At 42.8% G+C, this 20,085-nt stretch overlaps 1 protein-coding gene across 2 annotated transcripts in view; it reads left to right on the top strand.

The window, feature by feature from the left end:
* Window positions 1–15,378: 15,378 nt before the first annotated feature.
* STK24 (serine/threonine kinase 24) overlaps window positions 15,379–20,085 on the top strand; it is a 51,840-nt gene continuing 47,133 nt past the window's right edge. The window contains exon 1 of one of the 2 annotated variants that reach the window (XM_061361092.1): window positions 15,379–15,962. In XM_061361092.1, the coding sequence (XP_061217076.1) occupies window positions 15,720–15,962 (243 nt within the window). In that variant the 5' untranslated portion in view covers window positions 15,379–15,719. Of the gene's footprint in view, window positions 15,963–16,124; window positions 16,473–20,085 lie in introns of those variants that run through there. The other variant, XM_061361094.1, reaches the window with a different exon arrangement.

Here is a 20,085-nt window from a genome sequence, read left to right on the forward strand (position 1 = left end):
CAGCCTTTCTCTTGCCATACAAAATAAACGGTCTCTTAACTGTATCCCTACAGGATAGTATCTTTTGTCTACTATTTTGCTCATACAAGGTGAAATGTTTATTTAGCATTTTAACTTTTCCTTTGGAATGCAGGTCATGTCTATTTTCCTGTCATAAGCTGTTGGAAGTTAGCACTTTAGCAAGCCCACTAACTTGTCTACCACTTGGATGAATGTGTTTTGTGGGTAGAAAGCCACTAATGCTGAATTAGATGGGAAAGCTTTCTGTCAAAGAGAAAACAAACTCCCCTGTCTTTTCAACCCCTCAAGGTAGTATGGGGACAGTCATATGTGAGACAACTTTTTTATCTCATTTTCAACTGGGATTGGAGTAACTACAGTTAAAATATCCATGTGCCTTCTCCAAAATTAGATGTGAAAAAAATCAGGGAGCCTTGTATAGACACCTGGGCAGCTCTTGTCAGCATTGATTTGATTCTGTCTAGAAGCTACGTGAAGGGAATTGGTCTTTGGGCTGCAATAAAGTGTTTTCAGTCCCTTAGTTTTGAGGAATAAAGAGGTAATTAAAATTAACTCTTAAATCTGACTTCTGAGTTTTAGATGTTGCTGTCTAGACTACCAGCCTGCTGAGAGGGTCTGTTGCATATCTTTTCCTGTTACAGAGAAGGCACCCTGATATAATTCAGACTAACAGTTGATCATTCTAAGCTCAGTTCTTGTTGAAAATAAGAACTTATTAAAAAGAAAAAACAAGGCAATAGTAGTGAATTATGGCAGCCTGTTCTAGCACTCAAATCTGCACTCATGTCTGGCCTGGTGGATGCAGAAAGGTGTATGTGTGCCTACTAATATTACAAATATACTGTTCAGCTTCCATGTTTTTCCTACTGTTGGTTAGCTCAACCTAATGACGCTTGACTTAAAACTGTTCATAGTCAGATTCTCTGAACTAAATCACTCCAGTCTCTGCCATTTGCTCTTCTTGAAAATGGGCCTACAAGCAGCACAATCCTTTCAAAGATGTCCTATAGTTTCAGGCAAATGTCTATACAAAGTTGGTCCTTTAAATTCCTGGAGCAATTGCAAGCCACCTATGCATACTGATACTCTACAGCTTACTTTTACATTTTTCATTCATACCTTGGACTTGATCAGAGTGTTGATGGTAAAATAACTGTATCGTGCCTTGAAGAGTGAAAGAGAGACAAATTATCCAAGGGGAAGTAACAACTGAAACCATCCTACTCCACTAGGAGGTGGTTCAGGGCAATCAGTGATCCCCAGCCTTGTTCAGTCATTGCTGTTACTCCTAGAGACACCACCACAGGACACAATTTTGTGGTGTTTAGCACAGAACAAAGCTAATGTTGAGAGCCTTCACTTCAGTAAATCTCCACTTTCCCATGCTCATTCCTAATCTGAGTCAAAACACTGTATAAACTACCTACTGCCTGGAGGTGTATAACCATTCTGTGGCACAGGGAGCTATCTGATCACACATGGGGGAGGCAGAGAAGAGGAAAATGAGCAAAACAGAACCTGTGTTTTTCAGAGAGTAGCTATGTGCTTACCTGAGTTGGTTCAAATCACAAGTACATTTTAAGAGGCTTATGTGAAGACCAGCGGCCACCTGCTATTGGCACTGACCCCACCACTTGGAAGCTCTCAGAAGGCATAGTTTTCCCTTGTGCAGCTTCCAGGACTGCGTTCTTGGGTAGCAACTGGGCTGGACGTAGCAAAGCCACTTGTGCTTTTGTAGAGGGTCTTCTTTAATGAGCTGCTGAGCCCAAAGCCTTTGGCAATGGGATGCCTTGTAGAAACTACGCCATCGTTTCCTTCATACTGACATACCCAACACTGATCTGGTGATCCAAACCAGTGTTACAGTTGTCACTGACCACATCCTAAAGGAATCCTATTTACTACAGATGCTAATTAGATAAGTTTACCTTTGCCAGCAGATGTACTGGAAAGAAAAAGCTGGCTTTCTCTGCAATGCCAAAATGGCCACAAGGCCTTCTGAAACACTCATAAGGAGGCTATCTGTGGTGAAAGTGGCTGCCTCTGCAATGCCATTGTTGTATTTCAGAGGTGATGGGGAAATAAAAATTGAAGCTGTGGAAGCTGCATATTTAGATAAAAAATGAATCAAAATTATGCAAGAGCTAGGCATGAAATAGAGAGAGGCACTTTCACAGCACTTGCTCCCAAGCTGCTGCAGCGCCTTCTGCGTTAGTGATAAATGAAACCTTCATGAAATTAAGATGTCCATTTATGTGAAACTGTTTTTGGCATCTTCTTGTGAGACTCAGCTGATGGCAGCGTATATCCTTGTCAAAGCGTCCTTCCATCAGAGCCCATTTAGGGCATTTTTACTCCCAGGTGAACACAGTCCTTACAGATGGGGAAAATATTTTATTCAAATCTGATAAACTTAAAAATAAATGAAAAAAAATATAAAAAAATCGATGCTCCTGAAGCCATCCCATGCTTGCTTGGTAGTAAACATTGGAAATGTCTTCTGCTTAGACGGCAGGCCTATTTTCTAAACAGAAAATGTTTCAAGTAAAGGTTAATTCAGTTGGCACATCTCCTTCAGGCTGGCACTTTACAGAGTTCCTGAGATCAATTCTATAACCACCTAACTGAATTCATGCTCTTGAATGCATTTTTACTGAAATCTGATCCCAAATGTGTGAGCGCAGGAGAGCAACACTGCTGCGTGACTTTACTAAAGTTAGCACTGTGTATGTCCCATGCTGGCAGGGCCTGGCTGAGTGCTGAACCTATGGTTCATGAACTATGGGGAGGTGGGAACTGCACTTGAGAAACTGAGTGTGGAAGTGAGGGTGGAGGAGAATACCGCAAGGCCCTCTATGTCAGCACCCTGGATTTCTGCTGCTCTGCAGGGAGCAGGAGTATGAGAGTGATGGTCATGCTATTCTCTGTTGCAGCAGGGCAAGATTTTACTGTCACAGGCCGTCACTTCCCAGTGTTTGGGATCAGGCCGCAGTCATTCACCATCCCATTCCTGGTTGAGCTATGGAAACCCTGGGGTTTGGGGTTGGTTTTTTGGTTTTGGCTCTTTATTTCATGCATTCATTGCAAGTGTGACTCATCACTTCTCTATTGCATCATCTTCAGAGCAGACGGCTGCCCCAGCACCCAGTGACTTTAGGCATGGTGCATACAGCTGATAAACTTGCTTCCTCCCCTACCTTACTGCTACCCTGGCAGTGGGAGGCAGCCCCAGGGGCCTGCTTTATGCCACCTGTTTCCAGCTCAGGGAGCCTGTCAGAACCAGGAGGAATCAGAGAAGCCCTGAGCCACATCCAACCTGCCTTGAGGCAGCTTGCAGAACAGGAGGGGTTTATTTGCTTTGCCCAGATAGAGCTTTTTGCAACGAAGCACCAGTCTGTAGCTACAGATTCTAGGTAATATTAACAGGGATAAAACACACCACCCTCTCCTATGCTTATTTAAGCCCTTTTTTCCCCAGCTCCATGCTCCTTGATCAGGCAAAGCTTCCTTCAGGTTCATCCCGAGGGTCATTTCCTACCACGAGGTGGCGGAAAAACACATCAGAGAGTCAGGAAAAGAAGAGGGGGATGCTCCCAGAACAGCCTCACGCATCTTCGCCTTAATGATTTTTCACTCGCAGTTATCACAAGCTTCAGGTTATCCTATGAAATACCTCGTGGATAGATCGGCATGGCCTTTGGAGACCGTAGGGCTGCTGTGTGTTCAGGAAAATGAAAATGTCTGAATGGGTTTAAGGGAGAGATGGTCCCTGGCTGGTGGAAGTCATTTCTGCTTGAAAACTTTCAAAAACTTGTTCAAACTGCAAAATCCTACATGGCATTATAAAAAGAGGCTTTAGTACTGAACAATAGCAAAGAACATGAATAAAACCAACTGTGTGCACCCAATGCTCTTCCTCTAAAAGATTATAAAATCACTGGGTTGCACTTCATTCAATTTAACTGCAGGACTTAAACCCCAGGCATGAAACCCTGCCCTAAGGAGCAAAGCCACAAACAGGTTTTGTAACTGAGCAAGTCAGTCAGACAAAGCAAAATTGGCTCCTGTGGGCACAGCAGACTCATCCCCAGAGAAAACGTCACCATGTTAAATGCAGGGATGGATGTATAGACACTTCAGCAGAAGATGATTTTTAAGTGGATGCAGACTTTGGGCTGATCTATGCACAGTCCTGACAGACTAAGCATGCAGTGATTTCAGATTCTTGCCTCATGGCTGACTTCTCGAGCTGTTAGTCTGTTGTACTACTGCCCAGTCCAGCCTCGGTCTTTAAAAAGAAAGCCGCAATCACCACAGTTGTTTGGAGCACCAGGTTTCTGAAATGGTGCTTTTTGTGGCCATGTCAGCTAGATACATTCCATCCACAGGGTCTTTTTATGAGGGCATGTAGTGATAGGGCAAGGGAGAATGTCTTTAAACCAAAAGAGGGGAGATTCAGATTAGACATTAGGAAGCAATTCTTCCCTGTGAGGGTGGTGAGGCACTGGCACAGGTTGCCCAGAGAAGCTGTGGCTGCCTCATCCCTGGTAGTGTTCAGGGCCAGGCTGGATGGGGCTTTGAGAACTTGATCTAGTGGAAGGTGTCCCTGCCCATGGCAGAGGGTTGGAACTGGATGATCTTTAATGTCCCTTTCAACCCAAAACATTTTGTTACTCCATGATTCTACGAGTCTGGTTTGCTGGAAGAGCATCTCATTCCTGAATGACATTGTTTGACGTCTCTCCTAAACACTGCTGTTTTTCCACACTGACACCTTCTCAAGCATATACTGAACAGGTGTGGAGCTATCCCACAAACTTTAGAGTGAAACTCAGAAATGCTTAGGAGAGAGCTTTGCATGTAGGGCAGTGGCTGCTGCTGTTGCAAGGGCTGAGAGGATTGTGAGCAGGGTCAGTATGGTCCCTCAGGCAACTGCTCTTGAGGAGGTCTTCAAAGCAGAAGAGATTTGCAGTGAGTTGTGACTGGGATGGGAGAACTTTGGGAGGCAGGACTGCTGAAACAGTTTGGGAAGGGCTGACATGGGAGAGTTTGAAATGCCAGGTGCCAAAGCTTTGGGATGGAAGGAGTTAGGAATGTCACTGAATGGCAACTCTCCAGACACATCTAACTAGGCCTTCAGGCCAGGGCCAAGGACCTGTGTGCAAGCAGTGCTGCATCCTGATCCTTACCCCTGGAGCTGCTTCCCCTTGCTCTGACTTCTACTGTGTCTGACCTATGGAAAGCAGAGGAAACTTCAGCTCAGGATGGCTGTAGTGAAGTGTGGTTTCCAGCTCAGATTAAGTTAGCATGAAATGGTGCCAGTGCTGAAGGAGTAGGTGGTTGCTGAGAGGGACAGTCCTTAGGCAGTTAAAACCCTTAATGACACTGTACCCTCATGCTCACATGAGCTGCTTGGAAGCCTGGAAATTTTAAAGGTGAACTGAAATGCTTTAAAACTAATCTCTACAGAAGTTGGTTAATCACCTGAATCATAAATACAAACACTTTCTGTGTGTAAAAATCACAGAAACACATACTTTGAAAGTGCTTCTTTCTTTAACAGACAGAACATAACTACACAGTCTTGTGTTTCTGCTGGAAGAATGACATAAAACACATGGTAAAAACTTGAGCTGTAATAAGGAACAGGTTAGAAACTTTAATATTCTTTCATAAATGCAAACACAGAACTGCATTACATTCTTTGAGAAAATTGCTCACAGAAATAAGTCAATGGCTGTAGTGTCAGCCTCTATAGAGGTGTGAAAGGAAGATGGGCTGAGGAGCCTATGAACTGCCTACAAACAGCAGAAATCCAAAGTCCAGTGGAATTGATGAGAATCTTTTCACTGATAGTGATATGCTTTGTCTGAGCCCCTCAGTGCACATAACTACAGCACCTTTCCATGCCTGATCCAGGCGGGTGGCATGTTGGCACTGGTGAGCTTTTCAGGAGAAGCGTGGGGAAGGTCATGGTTTGCACCAAGGGAGTTTGGGAGGAAGGTGCAGTTGGGGGCAGGATATATTCTAGATGAAAGAATGAGCAGAGCTGGGAGTAGATGTGTTAGACGGGGGCCATATTAAGAAACTACAACCTGATCCAGGAAGAACAGACTGTCCAGATGAGTTCTGCACACTCTGTGTAGCTGAAATTTGCATTTAGCCCAAGTAAGTCTGCACATGAAGTGTCTAGTGGGCTTGTCTCTGTATTTTGTGCTGTACGCAGAAGATAGAGATTCACTACAGATAATTCTTGGTACCAGATTCAGGGGCTTACCTGTGTATTTCTCACTTATGTCTCATCAGAAAATAAATGCAGGTTTGTGGCCTCCTGCAGTTCCCTCAGATTGCTTCTACCAGCAGCCACAGCACAGGCAAATCCCTCTGGTAACAGGAGACATTGGGATGGGAAGTCTGTGCAGCTCTGGTACTCTACTGCAGTGTTAATATGAGCTTACAGCCTGTAACTCCCCCTGTAAATTTACTTATGAGCAGGAAAGAATACCAGTGCTGATGTGGAGCAGTAAAACCCGCCCTTCCTTCCAAGTAAAGCATCAGGTATACACTATCTCGGTTGGAAGAAGAGATATGCTCAGTCCAAAATCCCCAGGAAATCTGCTGTCATAAAGAAGATGGAAGGAAAACTGAGCTGGCAACTGTAAATGTCGAAGGAGTGCGAGGCTTTGGGATCTTGCCAAAGGTCAGGTGCAAGTGGGAGGTTGTGGCAGATTTTTGTGAATGAAAGGAGGTCTGCAGGAGGAGGTGGAAGATGGCTGGAGTGTGTCAGAGCACCGTGGGCACTGGAGGAACTTACTGGGTAACTACATTTAGAAGGCTGTGGGATGGGAACGATGGGGAGTGTGGGAAGGCACATGCACAGGACCTGCATTTTTGTGGTGGCACAGTTATTACAGGCTGTAACTGTCCCACACACATATTTAGCGGGGATGATGGTAGGTTCAAATGTTAGAAAACAGCTTACAGCATGTAATTTATTTTCCTAATAGAAACCCTCATAAAATCACAAACTCACAGCCTTGGGGATATCTGTGATTTCAGGCTTTTCACTCTTGAGTGTTACATTTTGGGGCTGAGAAGGTTGTAGGGTAGTGTTCCTGAGTCCTGAGCTTCTGACCATACACAGCTCTGGGCTTAAAACATGGGCGGGAGCATTTATTGCTGCAAGCTGAGAAGGTGGATTTTGTGGTATGAAAGACCTGGAGCCACCATCCTACTCCATACAGGACATTCTGGATGGAGTTTCACCTTCGACTTCATCTGAGCTAACTGCAGGCTACCAGTGAACGAGATGTGCTGGACTCCCTCCCTACCTCACCCATTTTCCCTTGTTGCATGACACCTAAAGACTGCTGCCGCAGGAGACTAACCCAGCAGGATGTGAATGCGTTTCCTGTGTGATCAGTGAACTGATTCAAGCCACCATGTGGGCATGTGATTACTAATGCAAGGAAGGGAGCCAGGGCTGTGAGAAAGGAAGAGCAGGATCAGCACTTTGGCAGCAGACCGCAGTTAAATGGGATTAAGCGCAACATGAAGCTGTACCCTAAAAAACCTTCCACATCATAATGATTTTCATTTGCTACCAAAACCCTAGACTGACAGCTGAAACTTGTAGAAATCCACATGCTTTTGTGTTCAACTAATGAATGCAATACACTTTTACCAGTAGAAGAATTTTCACGTAGCTTCTGGCACATCACAAGATTAATGAAGGGTAAAATGGGATAACTCTTGAATTAAAATACTGAATAGTGCACTTGATTGTAAGACCACTACTTATCAGCTATCAGCTAGATATACTACAGCTTTTTCTGCAGGGACAACTGTAGCCTGCAAGCAACCATTTTAGATCTGTGATGACGTGCAATGTCTAGGGACACAGTTATAGGTTAGGGCATCATCATGATTACAGGGTCGCCCTTAATGGATCCATCTAGTCTGGAAGTTTTGCTAGTCTGCTGTTTACACAGACATTAATCTGAGATAAGAACTGATGTCTCTATTATAAAATGTGAAATGTGAGAAGAAGATAGGGAAGGTATGTTTTCTTCTGTTTGCATATGTTTGCTTGGTGTGACAAGGTGCTAAGAGAAAGGTTTATAAAAAGCAGGATTTAGTGAAATGATGCTCTTTGGGGGCAGAGGCACAGTGCAGTATAATCATCTCATGTTTCTTACTGAGCTCTAGGTCCCCATCTAATTTTAATTGCCTGCCTGGAATACTAAAATACTTTCAGGCACTTACATTCTGCTCATTATTAATAAAGGGTGTACAACCTTGAGACATTTCTTTCATATCCTGCCTCATCCCAGCTTATGCATTATGATTCTCAGTACTCCAAGAAAGTGAACTTTCTCCTCTAATATGAATCCCAAACCCTGCAATTTTTTATGAATGCTATGAAGTACATCACTGCAGAAAGTGAAATATATAGAGAACAGCATGTTTTATACAAACATAGCATGCTTCTTTGAGGAGCAGAATTTAACAGTTTTCCCTTCAGCATTTGTGAAACTTAAAGCAGAATGTCATTGTCTGAACTTCAAACTCTGCTTCTATAACAGAAACAACCATTTTCTGATGAGATCACTTCTTGAACCACAACTTAAATATACAGTTAAATCCAGCTGTAGAAAGAAATCTGTCCTTTTGAAGCTACATAAGCTTCCTCTGCTGGCATAAATACATTGCCACAGGGGTGGTTACCCATAGCCTGTTCAGGGGAAGAATGGCTCCATAATGAAATCTGTAGGGGGGACCCCTTTCAACAAAACAATTGAAACCCCAAATTTTCAAATTTTGGTGGAAACACAGAAACACAAATGTTTTTTAGGGGTATGATGCCCACATAGTTTGAAAGTTCACTAGGAACTAATCTTGTAGAGAAAACACAGATAAAGATAAGAAAAACATTAGTCCTCGACAACACAATGATTTTTTTTGTTATTAACAGGGAAATATGCATTTCTGCTTCGCCACAGTAGAATAATGTCAGAATGTGGGTATTGCAAATATTCTTAATGAGGACCTACAGAAAAGAAGCTTTCTGGACAAACTTTATGAACATGAAGTAGCTAAATCAGTGAATGAAAACCCACAGATACAATTATAGTTCATTTCTGCCCACTGAGTCATCCTGACTATGGGTTCTCATTTCAGATCAATGCCCAGCCCTTTCTGCTTTCCTTTGTGAGAGGTCTGCTCAAACAGGATTGTTCTTCCACGGATGAGCCAGGCTGTAGGAGAGGGGTGAGGAGAAGCCTCACACCAGGGCTCTGTTACCTCGTTGGCCTCCCAGGAGGGTCAAAGCTGCTCAAAGTTATCGGTGGCTAAGCTCTACATACTGTTCCAGCAGAAGGTGACTCCCTGGGCCTGTGGGGTTTAGCTGTTCACTTTTGGATAGCTCTCTTGCAGCCTGTACACCCAGCCTTGTAGCTTACAGATTCTACTGCACTGTTCCCTATCAGCCCTCTGTCACTGAATAAAATCCCTTCAGCTGTGTCCTGTTTAACCAAGAGGAAATTAGAACCCAAATAAAAATCTTCACTGACAGACACACAGCATTTCTACCCATTGTCTAATTCAGAAATTGCTGAACATATTTTTTTCTGAACTGTAGGTAGCTAAACCTTTAGCATGCAAATATATATTATTTAAGCCTTTAAAAAAGTTTCTAAATGGTAATATGCCAGTTCAGTCATGATAGTCCAGTTTAATCATTTCCTCATGTAAGTCAAAAGAATGGATTCTGATAGCTTGTTTCTTCTCATTCATTCTATTCCTGATGTCGATATAAAACCACATGAAAAGGGATGGGACTCAGCTGGCTATATGGGTAAGCTATTTGATTGTTTCAATGTTAACGTACTGTACATGAAGCTTAAAGCCTGACTTTCCATCTCTTGATTTTCATTACTCCTACTCTCCAGAGTTGTGCCATTTTTATTCTCTTCTAGTACTCTGATTTATCAAGACTTAATACTCTTTTTAATTTGTTCTAGTAAAGACCATAAAGTGACAATGGGAAGCTAGGAACGAGTTATTTCTAACATACTGCTGTTGTGCAAACAATTCTTCCATGAATTGGTCAATTTTTTAAATTTAAAAATATTATTTTTTTGCCCCCTACTACATCTCAGGGCAGTGACCTCTATTTGTGTTGTTACCTGCCTTTCTGTATTTTAAAGTTTCTGTCTGATAGCTCTTGTTATGAGAAAAAGTGTACAATCACTCCCTTGTCACCATCTACAGGCCATCCATGAGTTTACAGAACTCTACTATGCTCAAAAGTCTCTTTCCCAAGCTGAGGGGTCACAATGTCTATAATTTCTCCACCTACAGAATTTTTTGCCAGGTCTTTGAAAATAACAGTGTTCCCTCACCAATTCTTTATTCCTTTCTTAATAACTCCCAACGTAGTTTTATCTTTTGACTGTTTTGAACTCAGTGACAGCCAAGATTTCCTTCTTGGGTGGTAGGAACTCTGGTGTGTAAAGCTGAATTCTTTTCCCATATGCTTTCCTCCTGTACAGTTATCAATACTGAACTCCCATCTGCTGGTATGTCACTCAGCAGTCACTCATTCTGAGATTCTTCTGCAACTCCTTGTGCTTCAGTTTAGTTTTTACCTTGTGATACTTGGCAACATGAGTCTATTTCATCATTTCTCTTTAGTTGCTTTTCTAGGTCATTCATGGATATGTTAAGCAAGACTGGTCCCAGATGGATTCCTGTGACAGTCTACTGGTAACAGCCTCTCCTATGAAATGTTTTTATTTTTTTTCTTTCTTCTCTATCATCACTTACAGACAGATATGAGGACCTCCCTTTTTACCTCAGGAGCAGTTAAATTCTTTAAGGTCTGTTTGTGAAAAGCCTTGTTAAAGCTACTTTGCATTATATAATACAGGCAAGTGTCATACATTTCACATGTTGGTATTCAAAATGGAGCCTTAGTGGCAAACTGTTGAGAGTTTATTTCTGAGTACATCACACATCAGGCTATTAACAGGGTAGTTTAAAAAAAAGGATAAAACTAGGAACCTAATATATACAGCTAAGAGAAGAAATGACACATTTTCACATAGGTTGTTAAAAAGAATTTACTATGAAACCGGTAAGTCAAGAAAGCATAGAAAAAGGAAACAGGAAAGACAAGAGATAATGCTGGATAAAGATGGTAAGGAAGCTAGAAAAAAATCCAGTCACAAGCTGCGCAGTGAACAGTATGGCGCTGTGATGATTCAGTTAATTCTACAGCCATCAGGCCATGGATGGCAGGATACCCCTGCTGCCATGCAAGATGGACAAACTCAACCCTATCTGTGGGGAGTCTCCATAATCCCATTGCCACCTTACTTACAATACTACAGTATTGTCACATGTTCAGCCCTCTCATTCTTTTCTCTTCCCCAGGTAAATTTGGTGCCTGCTACTTATTCACTACTACATTTCTCACATGCTATATTTTGTGGATAAATGCCCCATTAGTTACAATCCACAGTGCTTTTTCTCTAGTGTGTTTATGTTAGTATAGGATTATTTACTTACATATGGCATATTAAAAATTCTGAAACAGCTTATTTGGAAGTTTCAATCTTAGCAAGGAAAATGTTTCTTTTCTTCAGGGGTAGTTTATGAACAGAAGTTCACAGTTATGCTATTATATTTTCCTTTTGTAACTTTTTTCTTATATAACTATCACAGCAGAAAATCTCTGCGTGTTCAAAGTATCATTTTAAATTAAAGCAAACCAGGCATTGAAAAGTCTACACATAAAATAAATTGAACCTCTGCATGCTGAAAACATCTGGCTTCAAAAAGATACAACAGAGAAATGTCTTAATGATAAGAACTGTTTATTTTTGAAGTCTTTGTCATTGGTAGCTTAGCATAACACGTAATCATTCTATTTTTAATAACAATTTCTGCAAGAGTAGCCTGAGAGATTAAAAACAGCCTTTTCTTTGAAGTATAATACACAAAATCCTCTTTTCTCAGGAAAAGTTCCGAAAATGAGAGAAAATTTGCAAGGCTTCTACTATTTTGTCTGTAAGAGCAGAGATGAAAATTACACTGAAAGATTAGCATTTACAGAACTAATAGCACACGCATTATTTTAAGATTACATTCAAAACCATTTTGGTATAAATTTCTTCAGGTCCAGGGGAGAAATTTGAAGGGTATCAGAACATAAGATACAGTACAAAATACAGAAGCTGACAGAAATTTGACATTCTAATATATTATTCTGACTTTGTTAAAACTTAACTTGGCCTGGTGTCTGGTATATGACACAGTTTTGAATCTGCTCCTTTGTTTTCCCACATTTAACAAGCTCATAAAGCTTATTCCACTGGCTCAAACGATCATTTTTAGGCAGTCTCTTGTTGAACATGTAATGCAGAACTTTGAAACCATGAGATGAAATAAATCCATGATCTTTATGCCATCAGTAATGGCATATGAGTGAGAAAAAGAGCTCACAGTGGCCCAGGGCTATGAGCTTACATGGGGAAAATTACATCAGACCAGCTAGACCATGGGAAGATTTTTATGTGCTGTGCACACATAAATTGTGTGACATCTACTTAAATAAGACAAAGGTTATGGTTTGGGACTTCTTATTATGTAGAAGAGAGAGGAAGAGAGCTTAGTTCTGAGGGTTATAATTAAATTGCCTAAATCACAGGACTATCTTTTTCTGTGGTATGATTCCTCCTCCTCATCTCCCAAACTAAATATAGAAAGGGAATTAGCAAGATAGAACATAAATAACTCTAGCAAATAAAGTATATGTTTCTTGTGGGAATTATTTAAGTCCCAAAGAATATACTCACAGACAGAAAATTACAGCTTTATACCTTTTGTAATGCAAAAGATAAAACTTAGTTTTATCTTGTTCAACATCTTCGTTGTTGACATGGACAGTGGGATTGAGTGTGCCCTCAGCAAGTTTGCCGATGACACCAAGCTGTGTGGTTTGGTTGATACGCTGGAGGGAAGGAATGCCATCCAGAGGGACCTTGACACACTTGTGAGGTGGGCTGATGCCAACCTTATGAAGTTTAACCATGCCAAGTACAAGGTCCTACACCTGGGTCGGAGCAATCCCAGGCACAACTACAGGCTGGGCAGAGAAGAGATTCAGAGCAGCCCTGTGGAGAAGGACTTGGGGGTGTTGGTCGATGAGAAAATGAACATGAGCTGGCCTCAAGTGTGCACTCACAGCCCAGAAAGCAAAGGGTATCCTGGGCTGCATCAAAAGGAGCGTGACCAGCAGGTCGAAGAAGGTGATCCTGCCCCTCTACTCTGCTCTCGTGAGACCTCACTTGGAGTATTGTGTGCAGTTCTGGTGTCCTCAGCATAAAAAGGACACGATTTTGTTGGAACAAGTCCAGAGGAGGACCACGAGGATGATCAGGGGACTGGAGCATCTCCTGTGTGAAAACAGGCTGAGAAAGTTGGGGCTGTTCAGCTTGGAGAAGAGAAGACTGCGTGGAGACCTCATAGCAGCCTTCCAGTATCTGAAGGGGGCCTATAAGGGTGCTGGGGAGGGACTCTTCATTAGGGACTGTAGTGACGGGACAAGGGGTAACAGATTAAAACTTAAACAGGGGAAGTTTAGATTTGATATAAGGAAGAAGTTCTTTACTGTGAGGGTGCTGAGGCACTGGAATGGGTTGCTCAGGGAAGCTGTGCATGTTCCATCCCTGGTGGTGTTCAAGGCCAGGTTGGAAAGAGCCTTGGGTGACATTGTTTAGTGGGAGGTGTTCCTGCCCATGGCATGAGGATTGGAACTAGATGATCTTAAGGTCCTTTCCAACCCTAACTATTCTATGATTCTATGATTCTATTATACTATGTATAACTGCAGAAAAAAAGTAAAGAAACTGATAAAGTTGGCATCATAATGACTATATAGAAAAGAGCAAAATAAAGCTGCACAGGCAAAGGTAAGCCTGACATTTTCTCAAGAAGGATTTTTAATATTACGTAAGGTAGGGAAAGCTCAATAGTGCTCATGGGACAAAGGAAAAGGTTGAATTTCTCTCTAGCAAGTGAAAAAAAAAGCTACTATGGACAGTGGAGCAGCCATTGAGATGCTAAAGCTCTACCTTTTTTAGCAAAAGACGACTAAAATTGCTTTAGAAAACAAATAGAAAGTTTTGATATGGGTTGTTGTGACTGTTTTTGTCTTTTGACTGAGGTAAAACTCAATGGAAAGCTTCAACATTTCTGAGAAAATTACATACCAGTGAACAGTAGGAACATTTTCATATTTCCTGAAGTTAAAACACCCATAATTGAAATTCCTTTCCAGCATTAAGGCAACTAGCAACTCCTTCATGAACAACTTCTCAAGGAATTCCAATGGTTCAATTTTCTACACAATTTTTACCCATGATCCTTTCTGTGTTTCACTGTACTCAAGAGCTGGTATATTTAATGCAATTTATAGGGGAAACAATCAATGTGTGAGTATGTAGACAAATAAGGCTGTTTGTTATCTAATTTTATTTGAGTTTGACTGAGTAGTAGAAATCTAGAGACATTTATGTTTCTACAGGTTTCAGGAAAACAAGACTGTGTAGCATTAGCTCAGACCATATTAGGTAAGAATACCATAACTATAGGAAAAACTTCAGTGGGAATTCTAACCAAGTATTATATACATATATATATATAAAAGACTATTTTACATTTCATAGAATGATAGAATAGTTTGGGTTGGAAAGGACTTTAACATCATCCAGTTCCATCCCCATGCCATGGGCAAGGGCATCTTCCACTAGACCAGGTTGCTCAAAGCCCCGTCCAACCTGGCCTTGAACACTGCCAGGGATGGGGCAGCCACAGCTTCTCTGGGCAACCTGTGCCAGTGGCTCACCACCCTCATAGTGAAGAATTTCTTCCTAATATCTAACCTAAATCCCCCTATGTAAGCTTAAACCCATTACTCCTTGTCCTATCACAACAGTCCCCGATGAAGAGTCCCTCTCTGGCATCCTTGTAGGCTCCCCTCTGCTTCTGGAAGGCTGCTGTGTTTCCTGCAGGTAAGATACTTGTACAAACTTTCTAGTGAATTACCTACCAAAAAGCAATTTATGCTGTGGTGGATGCTGAGCCCTTTCTTTAATGCAGTTAAAAAGATGGTAAACTGTTGTCCTGTGGGTCCCAGACCCACTGGCTGACAGACTTCAGTAATTGTAATACTCATGAGATTATGCAGCTTTTTTGTGGGTAAAAAAAGGTGAGAATCTTTAGCAGTCCATAGTGCATTGGAAATTGTGTGATGGAACTCTTTACTCTCATCTTAAATAAGCCAAGTAAAGGGAATACATCATTGTCAGGTTCTGGAGGGTTGTGCTTGGGCTCAGGGTTTCTCTTGTGTGTGGAAGACCTGCCTGCTGACCCATTCTTCTTCCATGGAGGAAGTGGTGTGGAAGCACGACTGTCATTTGGTTTGCTGCTTTTGCAACTTCAGACAGGAAGTCAAGTGCTTCCTGAAACCATATACCTCAGCACAGAGATAGCGTTACCCTGACCTTTCTTGGAGCGTCCAAGTGAAAGGGAGGCAGGAAAAGGACATACCACAGAATGTCTAGGGTTTCTGCCGTCTCGATCTACCGCCTCACCCCGGCTGTCTTCTTTTAAGCGAGCAGCCTCCGAGCCTGATGCTCGCCTGCTTCACCTGTGCTGCCTCACCGGCAGCCGGCAGGCCGCCCTTCGCCGGCGCGGCGGCAGAGGACAAGCGGCTCTTCAGCTGCGGGCTGGCTCCACCGAAACCGCGAAGGACGAGACACAGCAAATCCCACAAGGCCGCTGCCCGGGTGCCTGTGGCCCCGGGGACGATGCAAGCCCGGCGCAGGGGGACAGGAACCGCCAGAGCCGCTCAGGCCGGGTCTCCGTACCCCGCGGTAGGTACGGTCGGGGGGCGCTCTCGAACCCCTTCGTCCTCTCGCTCCCCTTCACCGTTAGGCGATGGCGGCGGGAGGGGGGACGACGAGGCGGGCACCGGGCGGGGCCGCGCGGGCAGGTACCCGGGTGGCAGGGGCGGGGCGGGCGCGCGCGCATGCTGCCGTAGCCCCCCCCAGGTTTGTCATCGTGTCGCCGGCCGGAGGAGGAAGAGGAAGGGGAGGGAGAGAGAGAGAATGCAAAAAGGGATGAAGCGCCTGCTGGCGTTTGCATCCGTGACGGGGGCCTGAGGAGCTCCGTGCTTGGGACGGCCCCTTTCCCACCACAGGCACCGTTCGCTCGGGGGAAGGGCTGTGTGTGAACGTGGAGATGAGCTAAGCCCTGTCCCCTGGAGCGGCCTGAGCAGACCGGGCTTCCTTCCTCCCTTTCTCCTTCCCTTCTCCTGCCCCTTCCCTGCCGCCGCCGCCGCCATGGCTCACTCCCCCGTGCAGACGGGCCTGCCGGGGATGCAGGTGAGGATCATCCCCTGGGCGAAGGGAGCGGCGAACCTCAAGGGCAGGACCTTCGCCGCCTCCCCCCGCGACTGAAGATGGGGGGAACGGTGTGATGGGGCGCTGAGCGAGCCGGTATCGGGATTCTCTGGGTTGGAGGGGGGACAAGGGGAGAGGGACTCGGCCCCGGGGTCTGGGTTGGGGGGCATGAGCGAGATCTCGTAACCCGTGGAAACGAACCGTGCTGTCAGCACTTCGCGTAATGCCTAAATAAGTCCCTCCGCCTGGTGAATCCTTCCTCTCTCCTTCCTCAGTATCCTGTTTTGCTGCGCGGCTGCGGAGCGGAGGGGTACGCGGTTTGTCTTCCCCTCCTCCCGTCCAGTAATTCTCGGTGTTTTAATTCGTGAAGCAAAGCGTGCCTTGATGGGAGACTCTCGGTGCCGTTATTTTGACGTGATTAAGGGGAACGTACGTAAAAACGGGGAATGAAAACGTTGACCTTCAGCGCATGCTGCAGTGCCCATCTCTGTGGTGCTGGCTAGTGGGAGTGATGTCTTGAGGTGGGCGTCCAGGGATTGTGTTTGGCTCCTGGGAGCCAAACCGGGAGTTGGTTAGTTGCTGTTGTTATACGTTGGAATTTGCTCGTTCTGTATTATAACTATATTTTGAAACAAGTGGTATGGCTTTCTGGTAACTGAGACGCCTTTTCTCCGCTTGTTTTTCTTAGTTCAGATGCAATCTACTGCCAGAGAAACATTAAGGTCACTGGTATCTGTGTGTTGTTATTCTAGTGTGTCCAACATCTTATTAGAAACTTCTCTGTCCCCACCTCCAAAAGGAAAACTTATTAACAGCAAGTAAAGTTTTTCTGAATTTATCTCCTGCATTGAAAATTTTTGTGCTTAATTTGGTTTAAGTATTGATTTACTCGGGTTTGTTTTTCCACGAGTCAAGATTCAAAGTCACGAATCTGTTTTCTTTACATAACCCGAGGATTTGAATTTAAAATGTTACATGCTTAGGCATAGCACGAATTCTATGCTCAGGCATAGTACTGGATGCCAAGTAGAGTACGTAGGCCCTCACTCTGAACTGATTAATTTATTGCTCTGCAGGTACTGCTGTTGAGTGCTCAAGTTCACCTTCCAAATGTGAGCAGTTTGCCAGTTGCCAGAGACATAGAATAAGGGTTTCTTGCTTTAGCTAGGGCTAGGTTAATGTTGCATTTTTTAATCCTTTTTAGGCATGTTAGAACCAAGATAATGACCTATTTACTTTAAAACAGAATCTGTAATGTTTTAGAATTAAGAAGTCAGATTTGTAGCTGCTCAGAAGTGAGAGGATAAAGATAATATGCAATATGCATATACTGCTTATGTGTGTCATTGCCTGATCTCTCTGAGGAGATGTGGTTTTTATTGACTTGATTTGTTATTTAGTTTGTGGTACTGTTAGCTGTACTAAACGGGTAGATATTCAGGGTTTTTGTTAGATCATATAATTTTAGAGTTTACTTCTAATTCTTTTTATTCAGGGCAGTGTTATTTTTCTTATGAATTTTTGTTGTTATTTTATGAGAGTTTCTCAAGTGTGAATTTTACCACTGTAAAAGCAAACAAATCCAAACAAACTTCAAAGTAAAGACTTGCTGATACGTAGAGGCATGTAATCTGTCATCAATGTCAATACTACTTGCTAATTTTCTGACCCTGGTTCAAGATGTCTATATCCATTTCCATTCTGTCAGAGTATATAGCAGTCTTTTGGTGGTCTGTTTTCAGTACATGATTCTCTGTGCTTGTACTTGCAGATAATGTTCAAAGAGGAAGGCACATACAATGTGTGACGTCTACTTATATAAGACAAAAGTTATGGTTTGGGACTTATAATGTAGAAGAGAGAGGAAGTTATAATGTAGAAGAGAGAGCTTAGTTCTCAGTGTTATAATTAAATTGCCTAAATCACGGGACTGTCTTTTTCTGTGGTGTGATCTCTCCTGCTCATCTACCAGCTTCTGCAACAAACTGTATAATCAGTGTCAGTGACAAGTTATGCAGCTTTTTTTCTACATTCTTTGCTGTACTTACACAAGAGAGCAGTCAGTATCCTAGCTGTGAACAAGAGTAACTTCTTGACCTCCAAAAATCACATGCAGGGACAAAGCTTTATTAATGCTGTTTGGTGTAAACCGAGTACTGTGTAAATAGAGCAGAGGAACGAAGGATTAATGTGTTTGTCTCTGAACAACATCTCTGATCGATGTTTGAAGAGTGGTGCATAAGAAGTGAGTGGGTAGAAAGTGAGCCAAAGGAATGAAAAACTGTGGAGGAAATGTAGGATGGTGCTGGAAGGTTGTCAAAACCTGAGATTTGCTGTCTGCTATGAAGTGGCCATGTTGTAACCTGAATAAAACTGAGCTGGGTTTTGACCTAAATTTCTATGCGTGCAGATAAGTTTGGACCCAGAGATTATGCTGTCCTTGGTTTTAAGGGCCCTGTGTAGGTACGTATTTGAGTGTGTGCCGTGAAGGTGCATCATTACTAAACTGAGATTATGTTGTCTTCCTTACTTGTGCTTTATAGAAGTTGTCCGGGGAAGATCCTTGTTTGTCTGTAATGCCTGAGATTTCTGCAAGGCTGGCTTGGAGTAAGTGTGTATGACCTTGATTTCCAGACTGGCCTGCGTTCCAAGGCTGTGATAAGCTTCTATAGCTTGTTTATGGAAGCTATACTTTAAATAATAAAGTACTGTGTTTATACATTTATAGTAAGTGTGCTTGGTGAACCATAACATGTTTTGGAGTATGTTGGACCAAAATGCTTGGGAAATGTAGGCTGGCAGAGAAAACCTTAGTGGATGAAGTTGCAGAGCGCAGTGCCGCAGTACATCGAGCTGTTGGATACCAGGCAGTAGCCAGTTTGAAGGTAACTTTTAACAATAGAATGCTAAAATAAATAGTGATTAAATGTCTTTCTTCTCTCTTTTCCCACTTAAAAAGTTTTGAGGTTAAGCTGTATCTGGTTTGCTTGTATTTTTCTTTGTTTCTGAAGTTTGAGAACCAGAAAACCAGTTAGATTGTGGGTGTGGGGATTTTTTTGTTTAGTTTTTCTGTAGTTTTCTTTTTTGTTTGTTAGGGTTTTTTTTTGTTTTGTCTTTTTCTGCTTGTTTGGTTTGGTTTGTTTTTTGTTTTTTTTTTGGCTTTTTTACCTTAGCTTTTCTATGTACTTCTAATTGTATGGCATAATTGTATGGAACAGTTTTTATTAACCTACTTTAAAATGAGCCCTATGTTGTGGTAAGACATAATGGTAAACAATAAGAATACTTTAAACTGCTATTGAGGAAATATAAATGGCTCCATCAGTTTCAGATCCTAGAGAAGTGAGAAAACCCCACAGGTGGTTTATCTCTGAGTTCCCTGTGTTCAGGTGATAAAGTAAATGCTACAGTTTAAAATGGATCTAAGTTTGACTTCTAGTTGTAATTCTAGGTGCTTCCACAGTAAAAGTAATTTCAGGTGAATAAGAGTTTCAAATACACTTCTGTGGCATAATGAACACGGGTACGGATTAGAAATAATTATTGTCACCTTTTCTCCTGTTTCAGTCTCCTAAACCAGGCAAGGAGAAGAACA

This window comes from Neopsephotus bourkii, unplaced genomic scaffold (genome assembly GCF_033783945.1).
Source record: "Neopsephotus bourkii isolate Nb327-2 ecotype Australia unplaced genomic scaffold, CSIRO-AGI_Nbou_v1 NB_1052, whole genome shotgun sequence".
In the NCBI taxonomy this organism is placed as follows: Eukaryota; Metazoa; Chordata; class Aves; order Psittaciformes; family Psittacidae; genus Neopsephotus; species Neopsephotus bourkii.